The sequence below is a fragment of the Amphiprion ocellaris genome, chromosome 10 (assembly GCF_022539595.1).
Source record: "Amphiprion ocellaris isolate individual 3 ecotype Okinawa chromosome 10, ASM2253959v1, whole genome shotgun sequence".
Lineage (NCBI taxonomy): Eukaryota > Metazoa > Chordata > Actinopteri > Pomacentridae > Amphiprion > Amphiprion ocellaris.
In genome coordinates, this window is record NC_072775.1 from 17947785 (window position 1) to 17971696 (window position 23912).

Consider the following 23912-nt stretch of genomic DNA (forward strand, 5'->3'; position numbering starts at 1 on the left):
GAAAATCCAAATAATTTTGGAGGTATTGCTGTGTTGTAATAATTGGTGACATATCATCCATGTAAAAATGTCACTACCATTACCTTCAAATGAAAGATGAAAGGAATATGAGGTAAGAATATGAGTAGAAAGAGTTAAGACTTCTTTTTTTTGGCAGATTCAAAGCGTGAGTGCATCGAAAGCTTTGGAAAACAGCCCAATGCACGTATAATAAATGATGACGACCAGCTCTGCACCACAGAATACTCACGGATCGTCCCTCTGGAGAATGGAGAGGTAAACTATCAAGTAGACAGAAAACCAAACCAAAATAGTATCAAGAATCAAGCACAGTTGTTGTACAATAACCTTGTATTGCTCAGATTGTGGTGTCTCTGGTAAACGGCCGGCCGGGGTCCAGAAACTTCACCTACTCACCGGTGCTGCAAGACTTTACAAAGGCTACCAACATCCGCCTGCACTTCCTCCGCACCAACACCCTGCTCGGCCACCTTATCTCGAAGGCCCAGAGAGATCCCACTGTCACACGCAGGGTGAGGCACATACTGTACAATCTCACACCAAGGTGTCGCGCTGGCAGACTCTTGTTTCCCATTTGGGCGAGCCAAATTTACTGCTGGATACCACCTACCTGCCAGCTCCCTGTTTTGCTGACACAAACACACTGGCCTGCTCACAATTCATCTATGTCAACACCTAATGCCAGATCTGTCTGCCCAATCATCATGATAATTCCTTTGATAGTGACTAGTTTGGACAGATCCTACATGCTGCAGGTGTGTGATATTCTTAAAGCAGATGAAACAAACACAGTAAGGTCATACTGATGATATTTCCTGGTAAAGCTGTGAATACATCATTCTAGGAATGTATCTTCAGGATTTATGTCTCTATTGTAAACACAAAGAATGGCACCGTAATGTCAGCTGTTGATTTTTGTCTTACCTTATTTTATATATTGCCTTGATTCACCTTGCAAAGTTTGCCTTGGCTCATGAATCACAGTTTAAGTTTGCACTTGTCAACATGTGTGACTCACTTCTGCTGCCGAGCAGAGACAGACATTTGTTCTGATGTGGATGATGTCACTGAGTTGCTGATGATAACATTGCTATTACTTTGAAATTGTCCAGGTGATAACGTTTCCGTTATTTGCTGACAGTATTACTACAGTATCAAAGACATCAGCATCGGTGGACGCTGTGTTTGTCATGGGCATGCCCAGGTGTGTGGTGGGGGGCGTAACCAGGACAACCCAAGCAGGTTCGTAATGTACACACATGCCATGATCAACCATACTATAAATATTGACACAATGTTTTTTTATTATTGCATTCATTAAATCCAACCTGAACCTTTTCCCTACAAGTATTACAACAGTTAACTTTGAAGTAGGGATGTTCCGATCAAGTTTTTTTGTCCGATCCGCGTTATTTGACATTTAGTATCTGCTGATACCAGATAACATTTCCCTCAATAATACACACTTAAAATACTGTAGATTAGCTGTAGTACCTGGTCCCAGAAGTTAGTCACTCAGACTACAGACAGTTCTATGTTGGCAAACAGAGAGCATTTTGGGGAGTCTAGCGAGCAACAGGCCACCATGACACAGACTTTTGTGATGCTTAAGGACATCTGTGCATAGCTCATGTGCTTGTCCCTGCTCAGATCAGCTAGGACAGTGTTCCTATATCCTGATGGCATAAGTTGCAGAGTTGCCCTCCTGTGTCATCATTTTTTTTTTAAACTGTGAGCTGCAGATTATCAATAGTTAGTTCAAATGTTAATTTCTAGCATCCTGCCACAAACTGTCCTCTCCCTTTATGATACCTTTCTGACAGTGAATGTAAACAAAGAATTGGGATTAAGTTTTTGACAATATCAACGAATTAAAAAAATGTCTTGATCAGCCTGGATCTTTGTCATTAGCTCAGGTCTTAACTTTGAAGTTAATCTTCAACCAAGGACTCCACGTATTCATTAACAGAGCTGAATAGTCTTTTGTATAATGGGCTTCACTTTGTATAACCAATTTTGTACAATGACTTAATGCTGAAAATGAAGGGGCAGAGATCACTAAAATGCTGCCAAATATGGTGTATCAAGTAAAGTACAGATGCAATCAGGAACAGTGAATTATTTCTGATGAAGGACAGTTACCTCATATGTTTATACACTGACATCACCATTATAAAAAGCAGTGGATTCTTTTAGTTTTTCTGTTTACTGGCTGATGCTGTAGATGTTTGGTAAAATGGAAAGATATGAGATAAAGAGCTGCTTTGATGAACTGTAACCTTCTGTATTGTGAAAAGCTAAGCAACAGAACAGCATTCTTGGATACCTCATTGTGCCTTTGCAGCTGTCTCACCGCTCTCATCACTGTACTTTTCAGGTGTTGTAAGAAGCTGTTTTCAGCTAAACAAAACTCAGATACATTACAACATCAAACCGCATGCAGACAGACAAAAAGAAAGACAAAGCAGAACAGATTTTAATGTACCTTTGTCTGATCATTTGAAACATGATTCCAAATGAATGTTGCACTGTGTGTGTTGGATTTATTAATGGGCATCTGTTTGCTAATGTGTTTGCCACAACAACCTCATGGTGTTAATGTGTCAGTGATGCACAGCTTGTACTGCTGTGTCAGAGCTGTCAAATAAACTTTGGGGATTTTGGGTGAATAAGAGCCTTGGCACTGCTTAATCCAGGTGTCTCATCTGCTTTCTTTAGATTCCAGTGCGAGTGCCAACACAACACCTGTGGCGAGTCGTGTGACCGCTGCTGCCCAGGCTTTAACCAGAAGCCGTGGCGCGCCGCAACTGTTGACAGCCCGAATGAGTGTCAACGTAAGTGTACATGTGCAATACTTCATTCGATGTGTAAACAAAACCACATTCTGCTACTCCTCATGCTGTTGGCTCCTTGAATTACGACCCCTGGAGAGGGCTGGAGTGTCCTCTTCCCTCTTGATATTTAAGCCCTGTTGTGGATGCCCTGATATGGTGTTGGAGTGAGGCTCACTGAAGAGTTGAGAGGACATTCCTCATATGGTATGTGCAATGAACAGCACAGTGCACAACTAGGCACTGTGGGTAACTGCTTTTGGTCTTCATAGTTAGCTGGTCATTCAGCTAGCCAGTCCAGCCTAAGGGAGTGAAAGCTTATCAGCGAGCCACGGAGTCAGCCAGCAGAGCCTGTGTCAGCTGGGATCTAATTGCTTTGGAGTGTTGACAAATTTTCCCGTCATGAAATACGACTTTACAGCAGCCACAAATACAGAGAGGGAAAGATGAAGAAGGCTTGTAATTCAATCAGTGAACTCATGCAATAGAAATGCACCCTAACCATTCATAAACATTAATGAGACACGGGGGTGGTATACAGGAAGAGGATGTACTGTCGTGTTTAGTTTGGATTTTATAGTTTCTTTAAATACTTAACAACCAGACTTATAACTCCTTTTTGAAGAGTGAGCAGCTTAAAGTGCTTAAATACAGACCAGGGAGTCAGAGGTAATTTGCTGAGTGGATAGAATAAATCTGTGTGTGTGTGTCTGTCTCGGGGTTTTCCTCCTCAGCCTGCCAGTGTTTCTCCCATGCCTTTGACTGTTATTATGACCCAGAGGTGGAAAAAATGGGAGCAAGTTTAGACACCTTCGGCAGGTATGACGGAGGAGGAGTGTGCATCAACTGCCAGGTATGAAATTCATATCAAGTCTAAACTGATTCTTGTGTGTGCATATGTGTGGCTGTAGTAGTGGAGGGAGTATGAAGACGATCAAGAAAATTCCATGTTGCATGTGTATATGTGAATAAAGTCCTCTGTGGAGCATTGGATATGGCATCATTTACTATACAACCTGTGCAAATAAACTCTTTCATTAATCCACTGTCCTTTTATTTTTCGAAGAAATTAATTCTGTGTCTTTTTGAAAAAAAAATGTCCAAAATAAAGTCATACTGAGTGCTATATTAATATGGTATGCTATGGAATATGATACATATGCAGAAAGTATATCCAAGTGTTGTATTCTCTCCAAATACAGTGATGTAATGCCAGCAACTACAGATCCTACTGTATGGAACAAAGAGGAGTCTTGTGATCATCCACCTGTGTTTTCTATTGGACGCCTGTGTTCATTTAGTTTAGTTTGTGTGGGTCAAACTTGATTTTTCTATTGTTCTTTAGCACAACACGGCTGGAGTGAACTGTGAGAAATGCCTTGAAGGCTTCTACAGACCATTCGGAGTACCTCCTGAATCTCCCACAGGATGTACACGTGAGTTACTTTGTATTTCTTTACCTTGCCAACAATAAGATGCCCAATTATAAACTCTAAATACCATTTTCTTTTTTTTGAGAACTTTGCTTGGCAAGGAAGTGGGTGTTGGATGACTATTTTGGAATCGGTGGGAAGAAATGTTGGCAATGTGTGCATGCTTATTTGTGTCAAAAAGTTTAAGAGTTCACTGATTTGCTTTATTGTTTGGGCATTTTTTTTATTATTCAGTTTTATTTATATTGTGGTTGGCTTTGGACTGAAATGTCTTTTGTGATTCAGATGTGAGTACTGCAGTCTGGTTTTTATTTGCTCAACAAGTTAGAGTGAAAATAGCATCACGTGTAGAACATCTTGTCAAACATACTGCTGTGGTGACTTGCACTAACAGGAAAGACGAACATGGATTGCCATTTTGTGATCTCTGCATCAACATGATCTTTTATACACCAATTCAAATCAGTTTTTGCAGCTGCTCTAATTAATGCAATGAAAGCATATTGCAAAGAGTTTGCAGGATAAAACACCAGATAGATTAAAAACCAAGTAATGTCTCACCATGTAGGTATTTGACCTACAGTCAGTGTATGACTAACGAGTGAAGCCAAAACAGAGATTTATTCAAAGACGGCATTAGCATCTTGTTTTAGACTGACTCAAATGGCACCAATGCACAAGCACCGCTGGCACCAGTGCTTGTATTCACGCTAAACTGGGCTCTGCCATTGTTTACATTACTTTAATGGTCCATGACTGGTCCTAGTGGTATAAATAGCTGCCAGTTGTGTTTGGACATTACAAAGCAGTGGAATTAAACTGGTTGCCCTGAGCGCTTTGAAAAGTAAACCATAAAATCCGCAAACTCAATTAAGTCAGCTTAGCAGCGGAAGGTGTTCGGAGTCAGTAAATGTTCATCATTATCTGCTTTTAAGTTCTCTCATTTTGACATGAAAGATGGTCAAAAGCTTTCTGTTGTTGTTATTGAGACTTTATGTTACGTACAGAAAATATCTGCAGTCAGTTCTTTCTGTGTCATGTAGTTGATGTGCATGTCTTAACGTGGTCACTGTTATTTATTTAAATGTATTTTTCGTAAAAAAAAATGTGACACGTACTAGCCTGCAGCTGTGATGAAAGGACTACAGCCGGCTGTGAAATGGGTTCTGGAAGGTGTATCTGCAAGCCACAGTTTGCTGGAGAAAGCTGCAATCGCTGTGCTGATGGATACTATTACTACCCTGACTGCATTCGTAAGTTTCGTTTTGCTTAAACACTCCACATGCTGGATGTGAATTTGATTCATTATGGTTCGGAAAATAAAGAAAGGGGCAGTTGGAACACATATGATGCTAAACATATTATTCTGCTGTACCAAGCTTCTAAGTCATATGGCCTGAATCACATTGGGATAACTGTAAGTAAAAGCAGAGCGAAATAAAGGTGCAGTTAATTTTCTGATGGTTTTTTTAGCCTTGGCTGACAGGGAAAACTGCACTACGTGCTCAGTGTGTCAATTTAAACGCAGTCAGGTGAAAATGAACCCACCCTCTGATTGCTGGAATCGGTTTGTGCTCACCTCTTTTAGCCTTTCATGCTTGAGTTTGTCAGTTTTCATCCTGAAGGTAGTTTTTGTCGTGGGGGAAGGCTTATTTAAAAGAGGTAATCCTTTAATGCTGCAGGGCTACACGTGGGACAATGTATGCACATGCTTTCATATCTCAAATGCCATATCTATATCTAAATAAATAGACACAGATATTAGACGTGCAAAGAGAATTTCCCCGTATTATCTTATTCATCTGATCTGGATCCAGACTCAGAAGTCTGTGAGGACGTTGAGATAAGCCACCCAGTCAGTCATCTTTCATCTGTTTAAGTAATTTAGTTTTTTCATTCAGTGTTTTTTCTCTGTATGATTGACATCTGTCTTTTACAGCATTAATGTTCTGTGTTCCTGGAATTTTCATATAAGTCAAACAGACATTTACATGCTTTTGCAGGGGGATAGTCATATTTTAATTTAATTTTGTTCTCATTTAATTGGAAACTTGTCCAAGTGATTACAGAAAGGCATCAAATCCATGTAAAGATTTACATATATTTGTCTCTAATCGTCAAACTTTAACCTGTGGTATTATGCAAAATTTTAATTGTATAAAACAGATCTGTAGCCTGTAGACCTGCCTGAGGTATGCTGTTTCTTATGTCATTAACTTACATTTCATTTGCATTTTATTAGCGAAAGATTTATGACTCACAGTTATTAAAACAAGGTCTCTTATCGCCCTGCCTGCTAGCAAATACAAACTAGATTAAACAGGAGGCTGTCTGGGATTCAGGAGAAGCTTCTCTGCGGTTTTGTGTCACTATATGAAAAACGTGCAGCTTCTTGTAGGTGAACATTTAGAATAGAACTTTGTAACGTTTGCTTTTAAAGACTACTGTGGCCATAACTGACAATCACAGCATACTGGTAACTTTGCAAACATGGTGTAACAGTAGCACATGTACATAAAGTTAGCAAAGTGCATCAAGCCGGTGTGTTACACAAAAGTATTTCCATCTGTCCATCATCTCTACACAGCTTAATCCTCATTAGCGTCGTGGGGGTGCTGGAGTCTATCCCAGCCGACTTAGGGTGAAGACAGGGGTCACCCTGGACAGGTCACCAGTCTATCACAGGTCTACATATACAGACAAACAATCACACTCACATTCACACCTACAGACAGTTTAGAGTTACCAGTTAACCTCAGCATGTTTTTGGACTGTGGGAGGAAGCCAGAGAACCTGGTGAAAACTCATGCATGCACAGGGAGAACATGCAAATTCTATGCACCAAACCATTGTGCACCTCCACGTTTTATTTGATTATCTAAAGTTTTATGACACTAGCTAAATTTAGCAACCTTGAGATGATGGTCATGGTCACCAACACACTGGGTCCAGCAAAACTCTGAGTGTGCAGACCCCAAAGCAGTTAAAAGGAAGTTTAACTGCCTCATTAAAGTTAGATTAGAGGACTAATGTCACTTTTAAGTATGTATGATAAACAGGGGCAACAGTCTGTCCAATGGTACCAAAATCTGCCCTCCAGCACCTGTGAAACTCAATAATGAACAGATTTTACTTGTCAAGTCTGCTGATGTTTTTACATTCCTTCGCTAAGTTGATTTCAGTTCTTGCGCTGAAAGCAATTCTTCTCTGCAATAAATAAACCTGACATATGAGGTTTCACTTGCTCACACTTTCATCTCTGGAGGTCTTAATTTCGTGCCTCTCTTTTGCAATCAGGGTATCCAGTGAACCCGACGACCACCAAATCCCCAGCAGGTCCAATTGTGGGTGAGTTCAGTAAACACAATTTTGCAATGTGTCATATCACAGCTTAGCTTGACAGACATCTTTTAAACAGTCGTTTAAAATGTTATTGCAATCTCTTGTCCTTTTTTCCCCTCTCTGTATAGTACCCGCTGCCTGCCCTCCAGGGTATTTCGGCTCTCCCAGCTGTCAGCGTGAGTGCGATTAGGCCTGATACGTGCTGTTTTCATGTCTGAGCTATGTTAACTGCTGTTAATGCTTCGTCTCATTTGCATTTGCTGTATCTACAAAAACTCTGTTGATACTGTGTCCTTTGAAAAGCCTCTTTACAGGGCACTTACTGGCTTTTTTGTCACTAGAGTCACATTTATTTGCAAGAGACTAGGCTTTTAGGAGGGACTGTAGAGGACCATGTAAGGTGCCACTCAGTCTGATTTGGTCTTCTGTAGAGATAAAGGTTAACAAACATATGGTGGAGGTCAGATGAGTGAAGGCTTAATGTATACAAAGGTTAGGTCATGTTTCTAGACCTTGTAAAACCTGGCGAATATTATGTTTGGGTTTATTAGGATGGGAAGATATTGGTATAATGCAAAAACATGCACAGAGACAGAAGATGACATCCAATTGTTCAGCATAACATCTCAACGTCTCAACTTCTCTTTTCCGTCAGTGGGGATTTAAGTTCAGCTGATCTCTGTCCTCTCATGACTACAATAGTCATTTGGGACTGTTCAGTCTGAACTTGCCAGTCTAAAATTAGGCCTCTGCTCTAAATTCCCTTTTCTGGTTTCTTTCATGCTGGGAAACTCATTATTAGTAATATGGCATTTCTATTAAAACGAGGACCTTCAGCCCTCGCATTTTTCTGTAATCTGATTTGATTGAAAATGTAAACAAAAAATAACTTTCCATTTACTCCAGAGCTTGTCTTTCATCCAGTGAACTGACTGTGAAGGATTTTCATCAGCAGCCTTTCAAAAGCTGATTTTAATGTTTGGGAACTGCTCAGAGGCAAAGAAAACCGTGGCAGTGTTTCTGGTGGATGTCCTGTCTTAGTGCCAAGTCTATTCACATACCAATACCAGGCGAGGCTTGGCAAGACATGGGCACCAGTGTGGCTTTAATACAAAAGTATTAGTCATTCTTTGTTGTCACGGTGAAGGAAAGAAAAGGCCCCGACTCATTTATAAGCAGACTTAATAGTTCATCAGGGTTACTCATTTGAATTTCTATCAGTTAGGATTGAATTTGTTTGCTTTAATTGTTAAAATAAACATTTCCAATGTGTTTGTGCACAGCGTGTATTTGTGACTACAGAGGGACAGCGTACGGGGTGTGCGATGCTTCAGGACGCTGCCTGTGCCGTCAGGATGTGGAAGGGGAGCGGTGTGACCGCTGTCGACCTGGATACCACTCCTTCCCAAACTGCCAGGGTGAGAGAGAATGACCACACACATGAACATTCACCCCTCACAGACTGGAAAATATCCAAACTCGTACTAAGGTTACGAGAAATGACCAAAAACTGTTGCAGTGCAGACATAAACAAAGGCAACAAACCAGAGAAGTAAGTAAGTTTTCACATGCCAGTATGACCAATGGAGGTATTTTGAACTAATTGTGGACAATTACACAATAGGGATTGGTGGGCAAAGAATTGGAATAGTTTGTCCAGTAAACTTGTGCTGTATTGTTTCACAGAAGTGTCCTTTTGTCTGCATGGACCAGCCTGCAGTAGTTTCTGAAGCAAGTACACTGAAAAGAAAAGGCCTTTTTTTTGCCAGTTTAAAGTCTAACTTTAGTCTTTAAACCTTAGATGTTCCTGTGAAGCTCAGACAAGTCAGTAATCTTATAGAATCCTCATGTTTAACAAACTTAAAGTGTAGTGTGTATGTTGTATTACTATTAAGTTATTTCTTATCTGCTGACATTGCAAATCATTTCATGTGCACATTTTCTGCATTAAAATGTATATTTTAAAGTAGTTTCTAAGTATGATTCTTTTATTTAAATTTTGAGGAATCATGTACTTCTATAACAGCAAAATAAACTATCATTATTTCCTCCTTCCCCTCAGAGTGTCTGTGTGATGGCTCTGGTGTAGCTGACAGGGTGTGCAGTCCAAACGGTCAGTGTATTTGCCTCCCCAACTACGGTGGACGGGAGTGTGATGAATGTGCACCAGGCTACTATGGATATCCAGACTGTGCTGGTGAGTGGGTCTGAGCCCTCTTATGTCCACAAGTGTAACTAAGATAGATAAACCAGTTGGTTGCATGTGACCTCTGCTGACCGGAGCGCTGGTAGAAAAAAACGTAGCTTCTGGCTTCACTTGGATCTTCTGTGCCCTCTTCTCATGACTCTGAAGCAAACAAACCCATTCTCCCACAGCATCCTGTAAATTTGTCATCTGCATAGACTTCCTTAATGCAATCTGCACGACACAATGTTTCTCAGAGAGCTGAAATATGTGACATATATGCAGTTTTTCCTTGTATGGAATCATATTCCCAAGAATAGACAACTGGGACTCACTTAAGGAAATGTAATTCCTAAAATAGAAAAGCTCATCTCAAGACCAAGCTTACAGACGAGCATTTATATAGCATTAAATTCTTCCTCTGATGCTTTGTTATTGCTCTTTTTATGATTGCATTGTCTTTGCTCGTGTTTTACTGTCCTCTTTTAATGTTTTATCTGATGTTTTGTGTATGTTATTGTATTGTAAAGCACCCTGTAACTCCAGTTTTACAGTAAAGTGCTATAGGAAATAATATTTTTTTCTTCTTGCTATTATTATTATTATCGTGTTTTTCATATCAGAAGTTCTTATTTCCACTTGTTTGCTGTCTCCAGCTTGCCAGTGTTCACAGGAAGGCTCATATGGCACAATATGCAACCCAGTATCTGGTCAGTGCCTGTGTCTACCAGGTGTGGTGGGCCAGCAGTGTGACCGTTGTGCATCTGGACTCAGGTTCCCCCAGTGTTCAGGTAACCACATCGGACACCATCACACTTTTAAAAAACTGTCATTTTCAGACAGAGACAGACAGAAGCTGCAGTTAGATGTAAACCAATAACGTTGAATGTGGTGTGTCCTTTTCGTAGAATTCAGTAACATTCTAAAGTTATTAAAAATTTGATGATATTTTCTGTGTTGATGTAAAATATTTGACTATTTTGTACCATATGATTACATTTATTTATTTATTTAAGAAAAAAAAAGGATTTATTGTGTGTTCTTTTTGCTCTTCCAGCTTCCATCAGTGCCTGCAATACAGCAGGAACTGAGATCTCAGATCCTCAAACAGTAAGCCACTCTTTAATAAACGTTTATTTTATATGTATTATATCCCCACCTTGATCATGTTTTTAATGGTCTTGATAACAAGAGGAGTTACAGTCTAAATCTAGGACTGGGTGTGGATTTACAGAGTAACAATCATTTACTGATAACACTGCTGAACGTCATCCAGCTTTTCCCAGGAAGTGTTTTTCCCATGACACGTAAAGGTAATTAATAAAGGAAAAGAGACTTCCTTCCATTTTGAAGAATAAAAACAACAACACGGAGTAACGCTCAGCTATTTCATGTTTCTGGAAAGTCACTTTCTGCCTTTTATTTTGGAACGTAAACAATGTTTGAAAGAAAGAAATAGAAGCTGCCAATTTCCAGTCATCCAGAAGACCTGTACAATATGCAGGCACTTGCGACTGATTTGATCTGGTAAACAAATATAAGCAGGCTACAACAGAGGCTAGCAGTCACAAGAATTCACAGATTCCTTATCTGTTGTTTCAGGGCTCCTGCCGCTGCCTTCCAAATGTAGAGGGAACTCTTTGCGACAGGTGTAAACCACTCTACTGGAATCTAGCTACAGACAACCCTCGTGGCTGTATAGGTAAGTAAATATAAATAAATCAAGATAACTTAACTGAGTTAATTTATAAAGAAATTAAGGAAATACACTTAGTTGGCCTCCTGTCAGCCAGAAGTGCCTCGGTCTCATTTTTTCCTCCTAATTCTGATCACTGACCCATTTCTTCTCCAGAATGTTAAATTGCCAGTAGCAAGCTGACAAGGTTCTGATATGGGTCTTGGCCTCTTTTACCCAGTGGATATGTCAACATACCCCTGTCAACAAGGCCGGATCTGCCTTCCTGTCCCTCAGGGGGGAAATGAAGAATAACACATCACACAAGCAAATTCCTGTTAACTGCTCACAGTGTGAGATTTCATGCTGTGACCACACAGTAATAAGTATCCGGTGGCATGTTAGAAACAGCGCCTCTGGACCTTGTTCCTCTTCTAAACTTACAAAAACCTATCTCCGTCTAAATCAACCGAGAACCCTCAGTATTGGAATAATAATTTGGATCCCATTATAGAGCCGGTGAGAGAACAGTTCCAGGCTTTGTCCAGATATCTGTCTTATGTTACAGTTCTGCTCTGTTGCAAGAATTTTATCACTACTGCAATGCCTGAAGACACAAGAACAGGGGAAAAGTGTTTTAATATCCCAAGAATGCCTTTGGTTGACTGTGGCTGGACATTAAGGCATTTTTTTTTTATGTTACTGGGTTGATGACAAGCTGTGGCTGAAAAGCTCCTCTGGACCTTTGATGTGCAGATCGCGGAAAGATTGGAGGGTTTTTGTGTTGTTGTGATTCACTGTTAGAAAATCCTGTAATCAGAGTCTATTCACTGCAGATCCTCTGTTACATTTTCATAACCTTGCTCCTCTCTGTCTTTCTCTCTCATCACAGAGTGTCGGTGTGATCTGAAAGGGACTCTGAGTGGTGTTGGAGAATGTGAACAGGTGAATATTTTTATCTCTGCTGATTATTAAACCAAACGGTGTTGTAGTGATGTCAGAGAGTTTTGACTTCTTAACCAGACTTTTCAAATATTGCTTTTCTCTTGATTGCCTGTTTGTCTAGAAAAGCGGACAGTGTCACTGTAAGCCTAATGCATGTGGACATGCATGTGACACCTGCAAGGATGGATACTTCCTGCTGCAGAAAAAGAACTATTTTGGTTGTCAAGGTAAAATATTCTTCTGTACCAAAATTCCATCATTATCTTACTTACATATTACTATGCTGTTACAGCAGATGAGCAAATTCATCTGTTTTTTTAAATGATTTTGATTATACAATGAGAAAGGCTCAGTACAAAGGCTTATGCATGAAGCTGCATGAGTTGAAAATTGAAAACAAGAGCTCATGAGTTTTAAATATAAATGTACACTACTGTTCATAAGTTTAAGGTCACCTCGGCAATTTCACGTTTTCCATGAAAACTCACAGTTTATTCATGTGCTAATGTAATTGCACAAGGGTTTTCTAATCATCAATTAGCCTTTCAACACCATTAGCTAACACAATGTAGCATTAGAACACAGGAGTGATGGTTGCTGGAAATGTTCCTCTGTACCCCTATGGAGATATTCCATTAAAAATCAGCTGTTTCCAGCTAGAATAGTCATTTACCACATTAACAATGTCTAGGCTGTATTTCTGATTCATTTAATGTTATCTTCATGCTTTTCTTACTGCTATTATCTAACTGCTTTTCTTACAAAAATAAGGACATTTCTAAGTGACCCCAAACTTTTGAATGGTAGTGTACATCCATGACATTCAAGCCCAACAAGTTAACACAATGCTGATTTGACTAATCAGCGCCAGGTGAATTGTTCTGTATTTCACAGTATACAGGAGTTTTAAATCTCATGTCTGACATTCCCACACTAGTGCACCAGTAATGAGATTAGTCAGAGAGGGAAGCAATTGTTGTGTGGACTGCAGAAACTAGGAGCATGGTGGAGTTTTTGGCAGAAAAACCTAGGAAGTGACTGGGAGAAGTTTCTAATGCTCGAAAATACAGTGACTAGGCACTCGGAGGAAGGACTCTCACCCCCATAAGGGGAATACAAATATTCCACTCTCTATGTTTAATCTGACCTTTGATCCTTCTTTATGTGAATGGTACTGCTGTTGAGAACTATTGTGAAGACTGAAAAATACTCATCTTTATCAGTGATAATTTTAAATTTGATGGAAGCTGCTGAAAATAAATGTGTATCTTGGTAAAGTATTTAATGACAATAAAAATTTTTTTTTTTTTTTTTAAAAATGATCAAGCAGCAGCTAGACCAGGCCAGGAAGACACTTTACAGTACCTTAACTAGAACCGTTAGACACTAGAACTGTCAAGGGTTGCTGAGTACCTATGGGAATTAATTGATTTTCAAAGTACAAGGTTAATTTGTTTATCATTCATTTATTTAACTATCTGGAACACAGGGCTGTATAATAAAATGCTAGTTGCAGTCTCTTTATGCCGCTCACAAAATAACAATATGAGTTTTTATTTTCCCCTCTTTCCTCCTCACACAGGTTGCCAGTGTGATGTAGGTGGTGCCACTGGGATGGGATGCAATGAGGTGTCAGGACAATGTCAGTGTCGGAAGAACGTAATTGGCCAGAAATGCACAGAGTAAGACATGGCTCGTTTATGTTATAAAGCATTAAGGTTAAAATGAATAAAATAAATCCTTTAATTTTTTTCTCCGTCACTCATTAGGCCAGCACAAAGCTACTACTTTCCCACGCTGCACCAACTGAAGTTTGAGGTGGAGGATGGCACCACACCAAATGCCAGACCTGTACGCTTTGGTTACAGCCCCCAGGAGTTCCCCGATTTCAGCTGGAGAGGCTACGCTGTAATGTCTCCTGCACAGGTTTGTCTTTTTTCATTAGTGCTTTGATAGACTGAATACAGAGATGTGATCACTGAAGGTGATTTTTGTGAGCTATCTGCCAAATTTCTCTTTTCAGTCTACTCTGATACCACCATGACTCTTTTGCTTTTGCCACTGCACAAATGATCCTCCTTGAAGCACACAGCCTCCGGTTATTTCAGTGCTGATGCGTGAATGTGCACACAAGCTCTCTTAGAACTAACACTCTCTCTCTTCAGCCAGAGGTGATCCTAATGCTTACCCCTGACTTTCCTGGACCTTTCCATATTGTATTGCGCTACTCCACCCCCCAACATAAGGGGAGAGCACGAGTGAGAGCGTGGATCTTGGTGGTGGACAAAGCTGACTTTCAGTCGTGCTGTGACTGTAAGTGAAGGGCCTGCTTTGCTTCGGCTATAATTTACTTTCTTCGCCTTGCTTGCTGCCTTGACGATTAACCCGCTCTATTTGCTTCGCCTCTCTGCCCACGTGACATGATTTTTCACCTTTCTCTTAACCTTCATCGTCTACTTAAACCTGTGCCATTGCAGTCAGCTGTATGTCACTGTCCTCCCTGCAGAGTGAAGTCAGAGTAACAGTGCATGTTGATCCGAAAGACGGGAGGCAGCACATATTCCGTGTGGTTATGCGGTTCATTAACCCCAGCAGCAGCAGTGTGACTGGTAGCATCAAGGCTACCAATAACAGAGGCACTGCAGGTAAGGCTGCCTCTGACATTGAACCAGCTCTTTCACCATCCATCTATCAAATCTAATCCATCATTAAAGCAGACATTTCCTTCATGACATTAATATGTAAGCCGGTGCATGGTCTTAGTGCTCGCAGATTCCTTCAGTGAATGTGTCACACTATGACCATCTGTGCTTGGTGCTCTGCAGGGTCAGATCAGAGCAAAGAAGTAATATTCCCTCCGAGTCCCTCCCCATCCTTCCTCACTGTCCCGGGAGAGGGCTTCGCTGAGCCCTTTGCGTTGACCCCTGGGAAATGGCTCATTCACATAAAGGCAGAGGGGGTTCTTTTGGTGAGTTTATAGGAAGACACCGGAAAGAAGTTGTAAAAAGTTGAAAAAACAAAAATTAGACTGCTCCTGTGTAAATTCTTATTTTTCTATGTGTCATTACTTATGGAAAAAACTGTAAAAGTGCAAGAGATTGACAACTGACATGCACCACTCATTCTCCTTGATTAGGACTATTTAGTGCTGCTGCCCCAAGATTACTATGAGGCACCACTGCTGCAAGAAAAGATCACGGAGCCCTGCACATACTTACCCACCTCAAACACGGATGCAAAGTAAAATGCTCTTTTCAGCATTTTTGATCCATATTTTTTGCTTTAAGTATAATTTGTAGGAAGCCTGTAATCCCTTATGTTGTCTCTTCATATGTGTCTCAGCTGTCTCTTGTATAAGCACATAGCTCTGGATGGATTCAGCTCTGCACTGGGCTCACAGGGAAAATTCACCAGCCGAAGTGGGCGCAGGAAGAGGCAGGCTCGAGTGCACCGTCCCACCCCAGATCACCCTGAAATGGCTGCTCTCAATGGAAGACAGGTTCGGTATAAACAATCACTGTTAAGGTATAAACTTTTTGCACGCTGAGCTATAAAACAGATTGAGGTCATCAGGCAATGTTCCATCAGCTGTTCCAAAGTCCGAAATAAAGCCATGTGATTAAACTTTTAGTTTCAGAAGCAATATACTGGAATTGCTTTCCAGATAGCTAGAGATAAATGTGTAAATGAGTGCTTTAACATGAAATTATACAATGATTTATTAATTACTTTTTACCTCCCTTAATTTTGTGGCTGTTTTCATGGAGCTCAGTTTCATTAACTTAAAATCCCTAAAAGTCTTCCTTAAAACATATGTTGTGTGTCCTGTAGTCGCAGCTCCAACTCAGCCTGCGTGTGCCTCGTCCTGGCCCATACGCTCTTGTTCTGGAGTATGCCAGCGAGGCGGACACTGTCCAGAATGTCAACATACTCATCAGTGGTCAGTCAGGGGGCCAGATCCCTGCCAGAGCCAACGTTTACAGTTGTGCCCTTAGGTGAGATTCGCTGCTTCAGCTTTCACACGGCTTTTACCTTATGTGAAAATAACAGTGCCCTGGAGCCAGCAAGTTGTGGCATGTGTTTGTTTTTCTCATGCAGCAATTTGTGCCGGAGTGTGGCAGTGGACAGCAGAAATCAAGTGGCAGTGCTGGAGCTTACTCATAAAACAGAAGTTCTTCTGCAAACCTCCACTACATCGTTCCTTCTGGTGAGGGGGATGTTTCCACAAGATATTTATAACTCCTCAAAATCTAGGCAGCAGCATGAGATTTAATGCAAGTTTGACTCTCTCTGTAGTATAAAGTGTACGCAGTGCCTTCAGAAGAGTTCTCCACTGAGTATGTAGAGCCCAAGGTGCTGTGTGTCTCCACTCATGGTCGCTTCACTGAGGACAGGTAAGTGTATACACTGCAGATTAAGAACTGCTAGATGCTGGACTGCATGCCTGTGTTTCATAGTTGTTTTGGAAAACAGAGACACACAGCTGTTTTCCAGGTGGAACTGAATGCATTCCTCCATCTGGGCAAGGTCACTTACCTGACGCTGAACTCAGGGTCAAGCTCTGTGTTTCTCACTCTGTCATTCTAAATCTACTCTCACTCTGCAACCTAATGACCAGGTTAAATGTTACACTTTTTACAGCTGTCAATGTGCAGCTCTGTCATTTACGTTATAACTCATCTTGAACAGTGTAGGAGAAAGGGGAAACATGTCAATAAATAAGTAGTTGGGTCCGACTTGACAGAAAATGTCGATCTTTCAGTTAAGTTGAGCCGTAAGACGTAACTCACAAATAACTCAAATAAATATGCGCAGAAAAAAATAAATGCAGTAATGCCGTTAAATTTTGTTTGCTTTTGAGCCTCTAAAATGTTAACTGTTGCAAATAAGAGGTTTAATTTTGATGTACGGTTTGCTCAAATACTTTGTGACTCATTGTGTATTTCACAAAACTCTGCTTCCATATTAACAGAATATTAAGGTTTCGTTTTAAAGTAGCAACTAGAAGTCTAAATAGTCTAAATATTTGTGTACAAATTTAGTTTTGAAATCTGGAAAGTCAAAGAAGATTTCACCAAGAGGGAAATGCAGGTTTAAAGGATTTAAAAGATTTAAAATAAGTTTGAATTAGGAAGATGAAGGATCTGCAACCTAAATAGTGAACCTATAAATCTATTATACCTTAGAATCATGTTATTTTTTGCACATTGATGCAAGACAGTGTGATGGTCGAAATATTTTAGGGATTTTAAAATGGATTATTAAAGATCTCTATTAAAAATCTCTGACTTGCTATGCTTAAAGTCGCTTTAAGCTTTTAACTCAGTATTTTAACCACCATGAAAGCGCTATAAGTAAAATATCTTGCTGCTGTTTAATGCTTCCAGTCGGCACTGTGTTCCGAGGCAGTTCGATAAACCCACCTCAGCCTGGATTCTGTACGCGGCCCGTGACGGACAGCTATTGTCCACGCCGGCTGCTGCTCTCCAACAAAGAGAGAATGAGGACTGGAGACGGAGACGACAGTCTGGCTTGTTCCCTGTCCGTGAACCTCAAAGTGATGGGACTCTGCTTAAATTCCCTCAGGTATCAGTGTGAAAACTACACTCTGCTCTTCCTCCGCTTGTTAGATCATTCGAGCCGTTCTGGAGCTGAAACTGCTGCTTTGTGCTCCAGACATTCTGTGCACCCTGTCATAACATTCATTTACAATGTCACCCTGTCTGGTTGACACTTTATCAAGTTTTGTCCTCACTTTTTTTTCAGACGGGGATCAGTTTCACTCCCAAGGTGCCCCTCCCAGGCAGATATGTAGTGGTGGTCCATTACCGCCAGCCTGAACATACCTCATTCCCTGTGGAAGTACGAGTAAATGCGGGACGTGAATGGAAGGGTGAGTGCGTGGGAGAAAATGGGCTCATTCATGTCTGATCAAATTGAATTAAAAGGGTTAGTGGCTCTCATTGGATATTATGTGTTCACCTTGGCAGTAACTGTAAAATCCATCTCAGTGAGGTTGCAATTCTCCCTAAGAGCAGATAAAGTGACAAGACAATCAAAGATGTGGACCAACTGCCCTAAATAACTTTAAAATGGAGAGAAATTACACTATTCTCCTCTCTCCTTTGTTTTCCTAACTTTATAAATACCTTTTCTTACAGGTTTGATAAATGCTACATTCTGCCCTGCAGTCTCAGGCTGCAGGATGGTAGTCATTGCTGATGGACGCATTGCCCTTGACTTTGACAATTCCTGGCAGCCACCCACCATCTCTGTGACTGTGCCACCTATGAAGACTCTAATCCTGGTCAGTGTTTTTTAACTGTCTCAAACACTGCCTTAAGTCAAATGAGAAAAAAACTGGAAAAATAACAGACACATTTATTGGACGTACTTCTGTAAAGTCTTACGATTGAGGAAGTGTGTGTTTTGTATAAGAGTTTAGCAGGCTGACGTCCTCTCTCCTCAGTGTTATGCCATATCCCCAACAACAACAATGAAGGGACTGTGTTCTACCTGGCAGCCCCTTACAGCTTTATAAAAGCTAAGCTTCCAGCCTGTGTGAGGCAGGGGGGGCAGGATGGGTTTCGCTTGTGTGCTGTTCAGCATGCCTTACTTTTCCTTTTACAGATAAGATCAAACAAGAAAATATAGCAAAATCCCTTAAAATCCTTAGTTTTATCACTCTGTGAAGCATTACAAGATAGCTCAGACCCAACCAAACTGGAACTTTTGTATGAGATTGTGTGTGTTTATCACTTGATATGTGTGTGTCTTGTGTAGGATTATGTCTTGTTGGTTCCTGATAACACTTACACTCCAGAGCTCCTGAAAGAGAAGCCACTGGATAAATCTGCAGATTTCATTCAACAATGCAGAGGAGAGGGGTTCTTTATTGAGTAGGTATCCACCATACAATGGAAACTAAATAATATATGTAATAAAATTGTATTACATTATGTGATATGAATCTTTTCCTGAATTGTATTTTCTAAGCAGTGCCAGTTCCATTTATCTACAGTTTGTTCAGTACAGCAGATGCTTTTGGAAATGGTGCCCTCTAGCTGTTATGATCCAGTATAAAACCACATCTGTATTTAAAAGATTTCCTTTAATCTTTTTAGCCCCAGGACTTCTTCCCAGTTCTGCAGAGACTCAGCCCGCTCTCTTGTAGCAGCTTATAATGACGGAGCTCTGCCTTGCAACTGTGACAAGTCGGGTTCCACAGGGACTGTCTGTGATCCAGCTGGAGGACAATGTCCCTGCAGGCAACATGTCATCGGGCGGCAGTGCACAAAATGTGCCACAGGATACTATGGATTTCCCTACTGCAGACGTAAGTGAATATTTGACTTGTATAAGCATGTGAGGATACCCTACAGCAGGGGTGGGCAATTAATTTTCATACGGGGCCACATGAGAAACTTTGACGGTTGTTAAGGGCTGGACCAATACACGTAAAAGCTCTGCTCAGTATATATCTCAACAAAAACAGTAAATGAAACAATACAATGATATAATGAAAATGTGGAACACAGAACACAACTATTTAATGAAAGATTTTGTTTTTTCATTCAAACTATGACTGCTGCCTATTGAGTTGTAGATATTTACTATCATAAAGACATACTTAAAATGTGAAACTGATTTTCCAAGTGCTTTAATTACTTTTCAGCAGTCACTGTTTTTACAAGCGAGGTAAGTAAGCCATCACTCAGAATTTATTCCACAACAATATGACCATCAGCTGGCAGAGATTTGAAACTTGCCTTATGTCAGTTTTTGTTCATCATGAACGCTATGAGGTGTTGTCAGTTTTTCTAAATCTACATTAAGATGACTGTGAAGCATAAAGAAAGACAACAGCTCCCCACTACACTTACAGCAATGTTCAATATATCTCAATAAAAACAGTAAATTACACAATACAATGATGTACAATGCCCATCTCTTGAATCTCTGCTCTCAGATCCCAAACTCGTTTAAGCATCTTGCCCAGGCTGATCCATCTGACAGCTGTCTGGCCACCAAGGTCACAATGTTCACTATCATCTCCTCCAAAAAGACAACAAACTGTCTGTAATTCAATGCTCTTGCCCTGATGAAGTTAACTACTTTAGCTACAACATCAGTCACGTGGTTGATTTTTAGCACTGACTTACACAGCACCTCCTGATGTATAATACAATGCAAAAATATCAGTTTCTGTTCTGGGTTTATTTCAGTCACTTTATCTTGCATCCGTTTCAAAAGTCCAACACTTTCCCCTGTCAAATTTGGACAGCCATCAGTTGTAACACCAACCAAATTCTCCCATTTTAGTCCCAGCTTGTTTATGCATGTATTTACCTCAGTGAATAAATCACTCCCCGTCGTGGTTCCTTCATTGGCTGCACAGCTGACAGCTCCTCCGTCATCTCAAAGGTTTTTTGTTAGTCCACGTACAAAGATGAGTAACTGGGCTGTGTCACAGACATCACAGCTCTCGTCCAGAGACAAGGAGAAAACGTCAAAATCGTCCACTTTGTTGTGCAGCTGAAGCTCCAGATTTTCGGCGCTGCTCTCCACCCGCCTCGTTACGGTTCGCCTCCTAAGGGTCACATTAACGAACGCTCCTTTCTTCTCCAGGCATATAAACGCTACAGAGTCCACCAGACATTCTTTTACAAACTCTCCATCAGAGAATGGCTTACTGTTTTTGGCGATTTTGTAGGATATTAGAAAACTCGTCTTGACTGCTGCATCCCTTGATGTGAGCTTTGGTAAAATAAAGTCATTGCTGCTTTACCAGTTTAGCTAGCAAACCTTCAGACATCCTCCCCGCTCTGCTTCAGTCAAATGTTTGTACTTCTCCGCATGTTTGGTCTCGTAATGTCGATTCAGATTATAATCCTTGAGCACCGCGATCTGTTCTCCACAAACTAGCCCACAGCTTTACCTCTGACTTCAGTGAAGAAATACTTGGAGGCTGAAGCTGACCAACAAACCAATCAGCGCATAAACCCTATGCTAAGTACGGAAAGCACGCGCGAAAAAACGTTAACTTAGCAGACCTTTCAAAATAAAAGCAATGCAGGCGTATTGCTTGCATGTATTGCGATGATATATATCTGCATTGACTTTTGATATTTTCCAATGACCTCATACGGGCCAGTCGGGGTCATCCGGCGGGCCGGATGTGGCCCGCGGGCCGTAGGATGCCCAGGTCTGTCCTACAGGATATTGCTCAAGAAAATAAAAAATATACACACACGAGCCACATAAATATTTACAAAACTTTTTCTTCTTAAATCAGTATTTGCTCCCTTTAGCTTTGCCTCCTCTTCTTTCTTTAGCATGTGAATGCGGCCGCCGGCTGTGTGATGAAGTGACAGGACGCTGTATCTGCCCTCCTCAGACTGTCAGACCGGCTTGTGATGTGTGTCAGAATCAGACTTTCAGCTACCACCCTTTACTGGGCTGCGAGAACTGTGAATGCTCTCCAAATGGCATAAACGTAAATGCCGGGTCACAGTGTGACTACATTACTGGACAGTGCAGGTGAGTTGAAACCTACATGGAGACAAAGAGTTTATCATATTAGTAGTTTCAGCTAATAAACTTTTTTTCAGTATACACTTTTTGTGTATTAGAAATATAGAAATGTCAGAAGAAGAAAAGAACTTCTATACATACATTTAAAATACATAGAAAGTACCCTCTACTGGACATGAAGAAAGGCCAGCCTCCAAGACTTATCTTTTAAGCATCAACCCTGTGTGTTTGTTAAAATATTTCAATCTGTACACATCATGTAAGTAACAAATTAAATCATAAGTTGTCTCTTTTAATATTAGTTATACCCAGTTGTTGTTTACTATAGATTTGCTGTAGATTGCCAAACAGTTGAAATGTCACTCTATGATTAATGTTGCTCAAATTCATTAATGCTTAATAATATAATCTCTTAATTCTTCTTAATTGCACAATTGTGTAATTTCTCTATTGAACAGCTGTGCAAGTAATGGCTGTCCCTTGCCAATACCAATTTTTCATGCACTAGTTCTCCAATGAAGATAACAGCTGGAACACGAGGCCTGAATTTTCAAATGGTGACAGTGAAACACGACGCCAAACCACTAGATGGAATAAACGAGGTGTTAGTTCACGGTCAAGTCATGCTGAAGTTGAGATGTTCTTTTCTGTCATCGACAGATCATAAGTGTAAGTTTTAGGTTTGGCATCTGGTCAATCCCAGATTAGTTGTGCAACATGACAAGAAGCCCAAACATACAGCTTCTTTTATGCATTTTCTGCATAACTAAGTCAGTGTATGTAGGTTTCCATGGCAAGACGAGACATGCAGTCTGTGTTACTGCAATTGCTCGGCTTCATTAAGCGGCATTACTAATGTACGGCTCTAATGTATAATGTATTCCCACAGCTGAGAATATTTATTGCACCTAGAGGACATCACCGGAAAAAGAACTGTAGCTGATTTAAATCTGAAACTCTGAACAGAAGTTAGCTGTACAGCATAAGTTACAAAGATGATCCATTCAGATTAAAAGACCTTTGTAACACTGAAAACTCTGGCTTTAGGCTCAGCACACCTCAGTGAAACATTCATCTCGCTTTGTTGTACACCCCTCTGGTCATTCTGGGATTACACAAAGAGACAGAAGCATCTGAGGCAGAAAAATGTGACAGATTCCCCAAAATGCTTGGAGCAACCTACCTGCCAAGTAATTTGAAAAACTATGTGAAAATACATGTAGGACATTGAGGTATTGGTTGTTTTAAAGGAAAAAGGTGGTCACAAATTAATTTGAATTTGATGTAGTTTTTTTCTCAACATAATGCACTTTTTATGAACATCATTAATAAATAGCAGCTGTTCATGACATTATTTTTTAAAGTTTGTGCAGCTGCCTTTTAGTACCTAAACTTAAAAGTTGCAATGGCATGGATGAGCAAATGCCATAACTCAGAATTTGTCTGTCAACCTGTCAAAGACTGTTTTAGTTTTTGTTGCAAGTCTTCAGTGACAAAAATAACGTGTGTGTGTTTTCACACAGTTGCAAGCCGAGGATTGGAGGGCGACAGTGTGACCGCTGTGCTGCAGGTTATTATCGCTTCCCTGACTGTGTGCCTTGTGACTGTAATCAAGGTGGCGTTACATCCAATGTGTGCCACCCAGATACAGGCAAGTGTCTTTGCAAGGTGAGTTAAGTTCATTACGTTTCAAACTTGTTTTCAACTCCTCTCTACTCATTTTTCTCTGTCTTTTCTTGTTCTGACTTCTTTATCATTGCTGCCATGTTTTTAGAGAAATGTGGCTGGCATCAGGTGCGATGCTTGTCGGGAAGGTTCCTTCTATTTTGACCCCTCCAACCCTCGTGGGTGTACCAGCTGCTTCTGCTTTGGAGCCACTGACCAGTGTCAGAGCTCCAGCAAACGCAGGGGGAAGGTGTGTTTGCTTTTCATGCCCCTGCATGCCT

At 40.6% G+C, this 23912-nt stretch overlaps 1 protein-coding gene across 3 annotated transcripts in view; it reads left to right on the top strand.

Moving 5' to 3' along the window:
* Positions 1-23912, top strand: part of LOC111579929 (laminin subunit alpha-3) — a 61338-nt gene that overhangs the window by 16820 nt on the left and 20606 nt on the right. For 2 of the 3 annotated variants that reach the window (XM_035955907.2, XM_023287459.3), the window contains exons 4-36: positions 158-276; positions 363-533; positions 1163-1263; positions 2740-2855; positions 3587-3705; positions 4198-4288; positions 5407-5538; positions 7583-7633; positions 7756-7803; positions 8911-9045; positions 9690-9824; positions 10469-10603; positions 10870-10922; positions 11415-11514; positions 12380-12432; positions 12554-12659; positions 14015-14114; positions 14202-14358; positions 14939-15077; positions 15258-15400; positions 15569-15672; positions 15775-15931; positions 16264-16427; positions 16531-16639; positions 16729-16826; positions 17820-18018; positions 18199-18325; positions 18594-18739; positions 19216-19331; positions 19557-19768; positions 21768-21972; positions 23490-23634; positions 23741-23881. In XM_035955907.2, coding sequence (XP_035811800.2) covers positions 158-276; positions 363-533; positions 1163-1263; positions 2740-2855; positions 3587-3705; positions 4198-4288; positions 5407-5538; positions 7583-7633; positions 7756-7803; positions 8911-9045; positions 9690-9824; positions 10469-10603; positions 10870-10922; positions 11415-11514; positions 12380-12432; positions 12554-12659; positions 14015-14114; positions 14202-14358; positions 14939-15077; positions 15258-15400; positions 15569-15672; positions 15775-15931; positions 16264-16427; positions 16531-16639; positions 16729-16826; positions 17820-18018; positions 18199-18325; positions 18594-18739; positions 19216-19331; positions 19557-19768; positions 21768-21972; positions 23490-23634; positions 23741-23881 — 4127 coding nt within the window. The remainder of the gene's footprint in view (positions 1-157; positions 277-362; positions 534-1162; positions 1264-2739; positions 2856-3586; positions 3706-4197; positions 4289-5406; positions 5539-7582; positions 7634-7755; positions 7804-8910; positions 9046-9689; positions 9825-10468; positions 10604-10869; positions 10923-11414; positions 11515-12379; positions 12433-12553; positions 12660-14014; positions 14115-14201; positions 14359-14938; positions 15078-15257; positions 15401-15568; positions 15673-15774; positions 15932-16263; positions 16428-16530; positions 16640-16728; positions 16827-17819; positions 18019-18198; positions 18326-18593; positions 18740-19215; positions 19332-19556; positions 19769-21767; positions 21973-23489; positions 23635-23740; positions 23882-23912) is intronic. The other variant, XM_035955908.2, reaches the window with a different exon arrangement.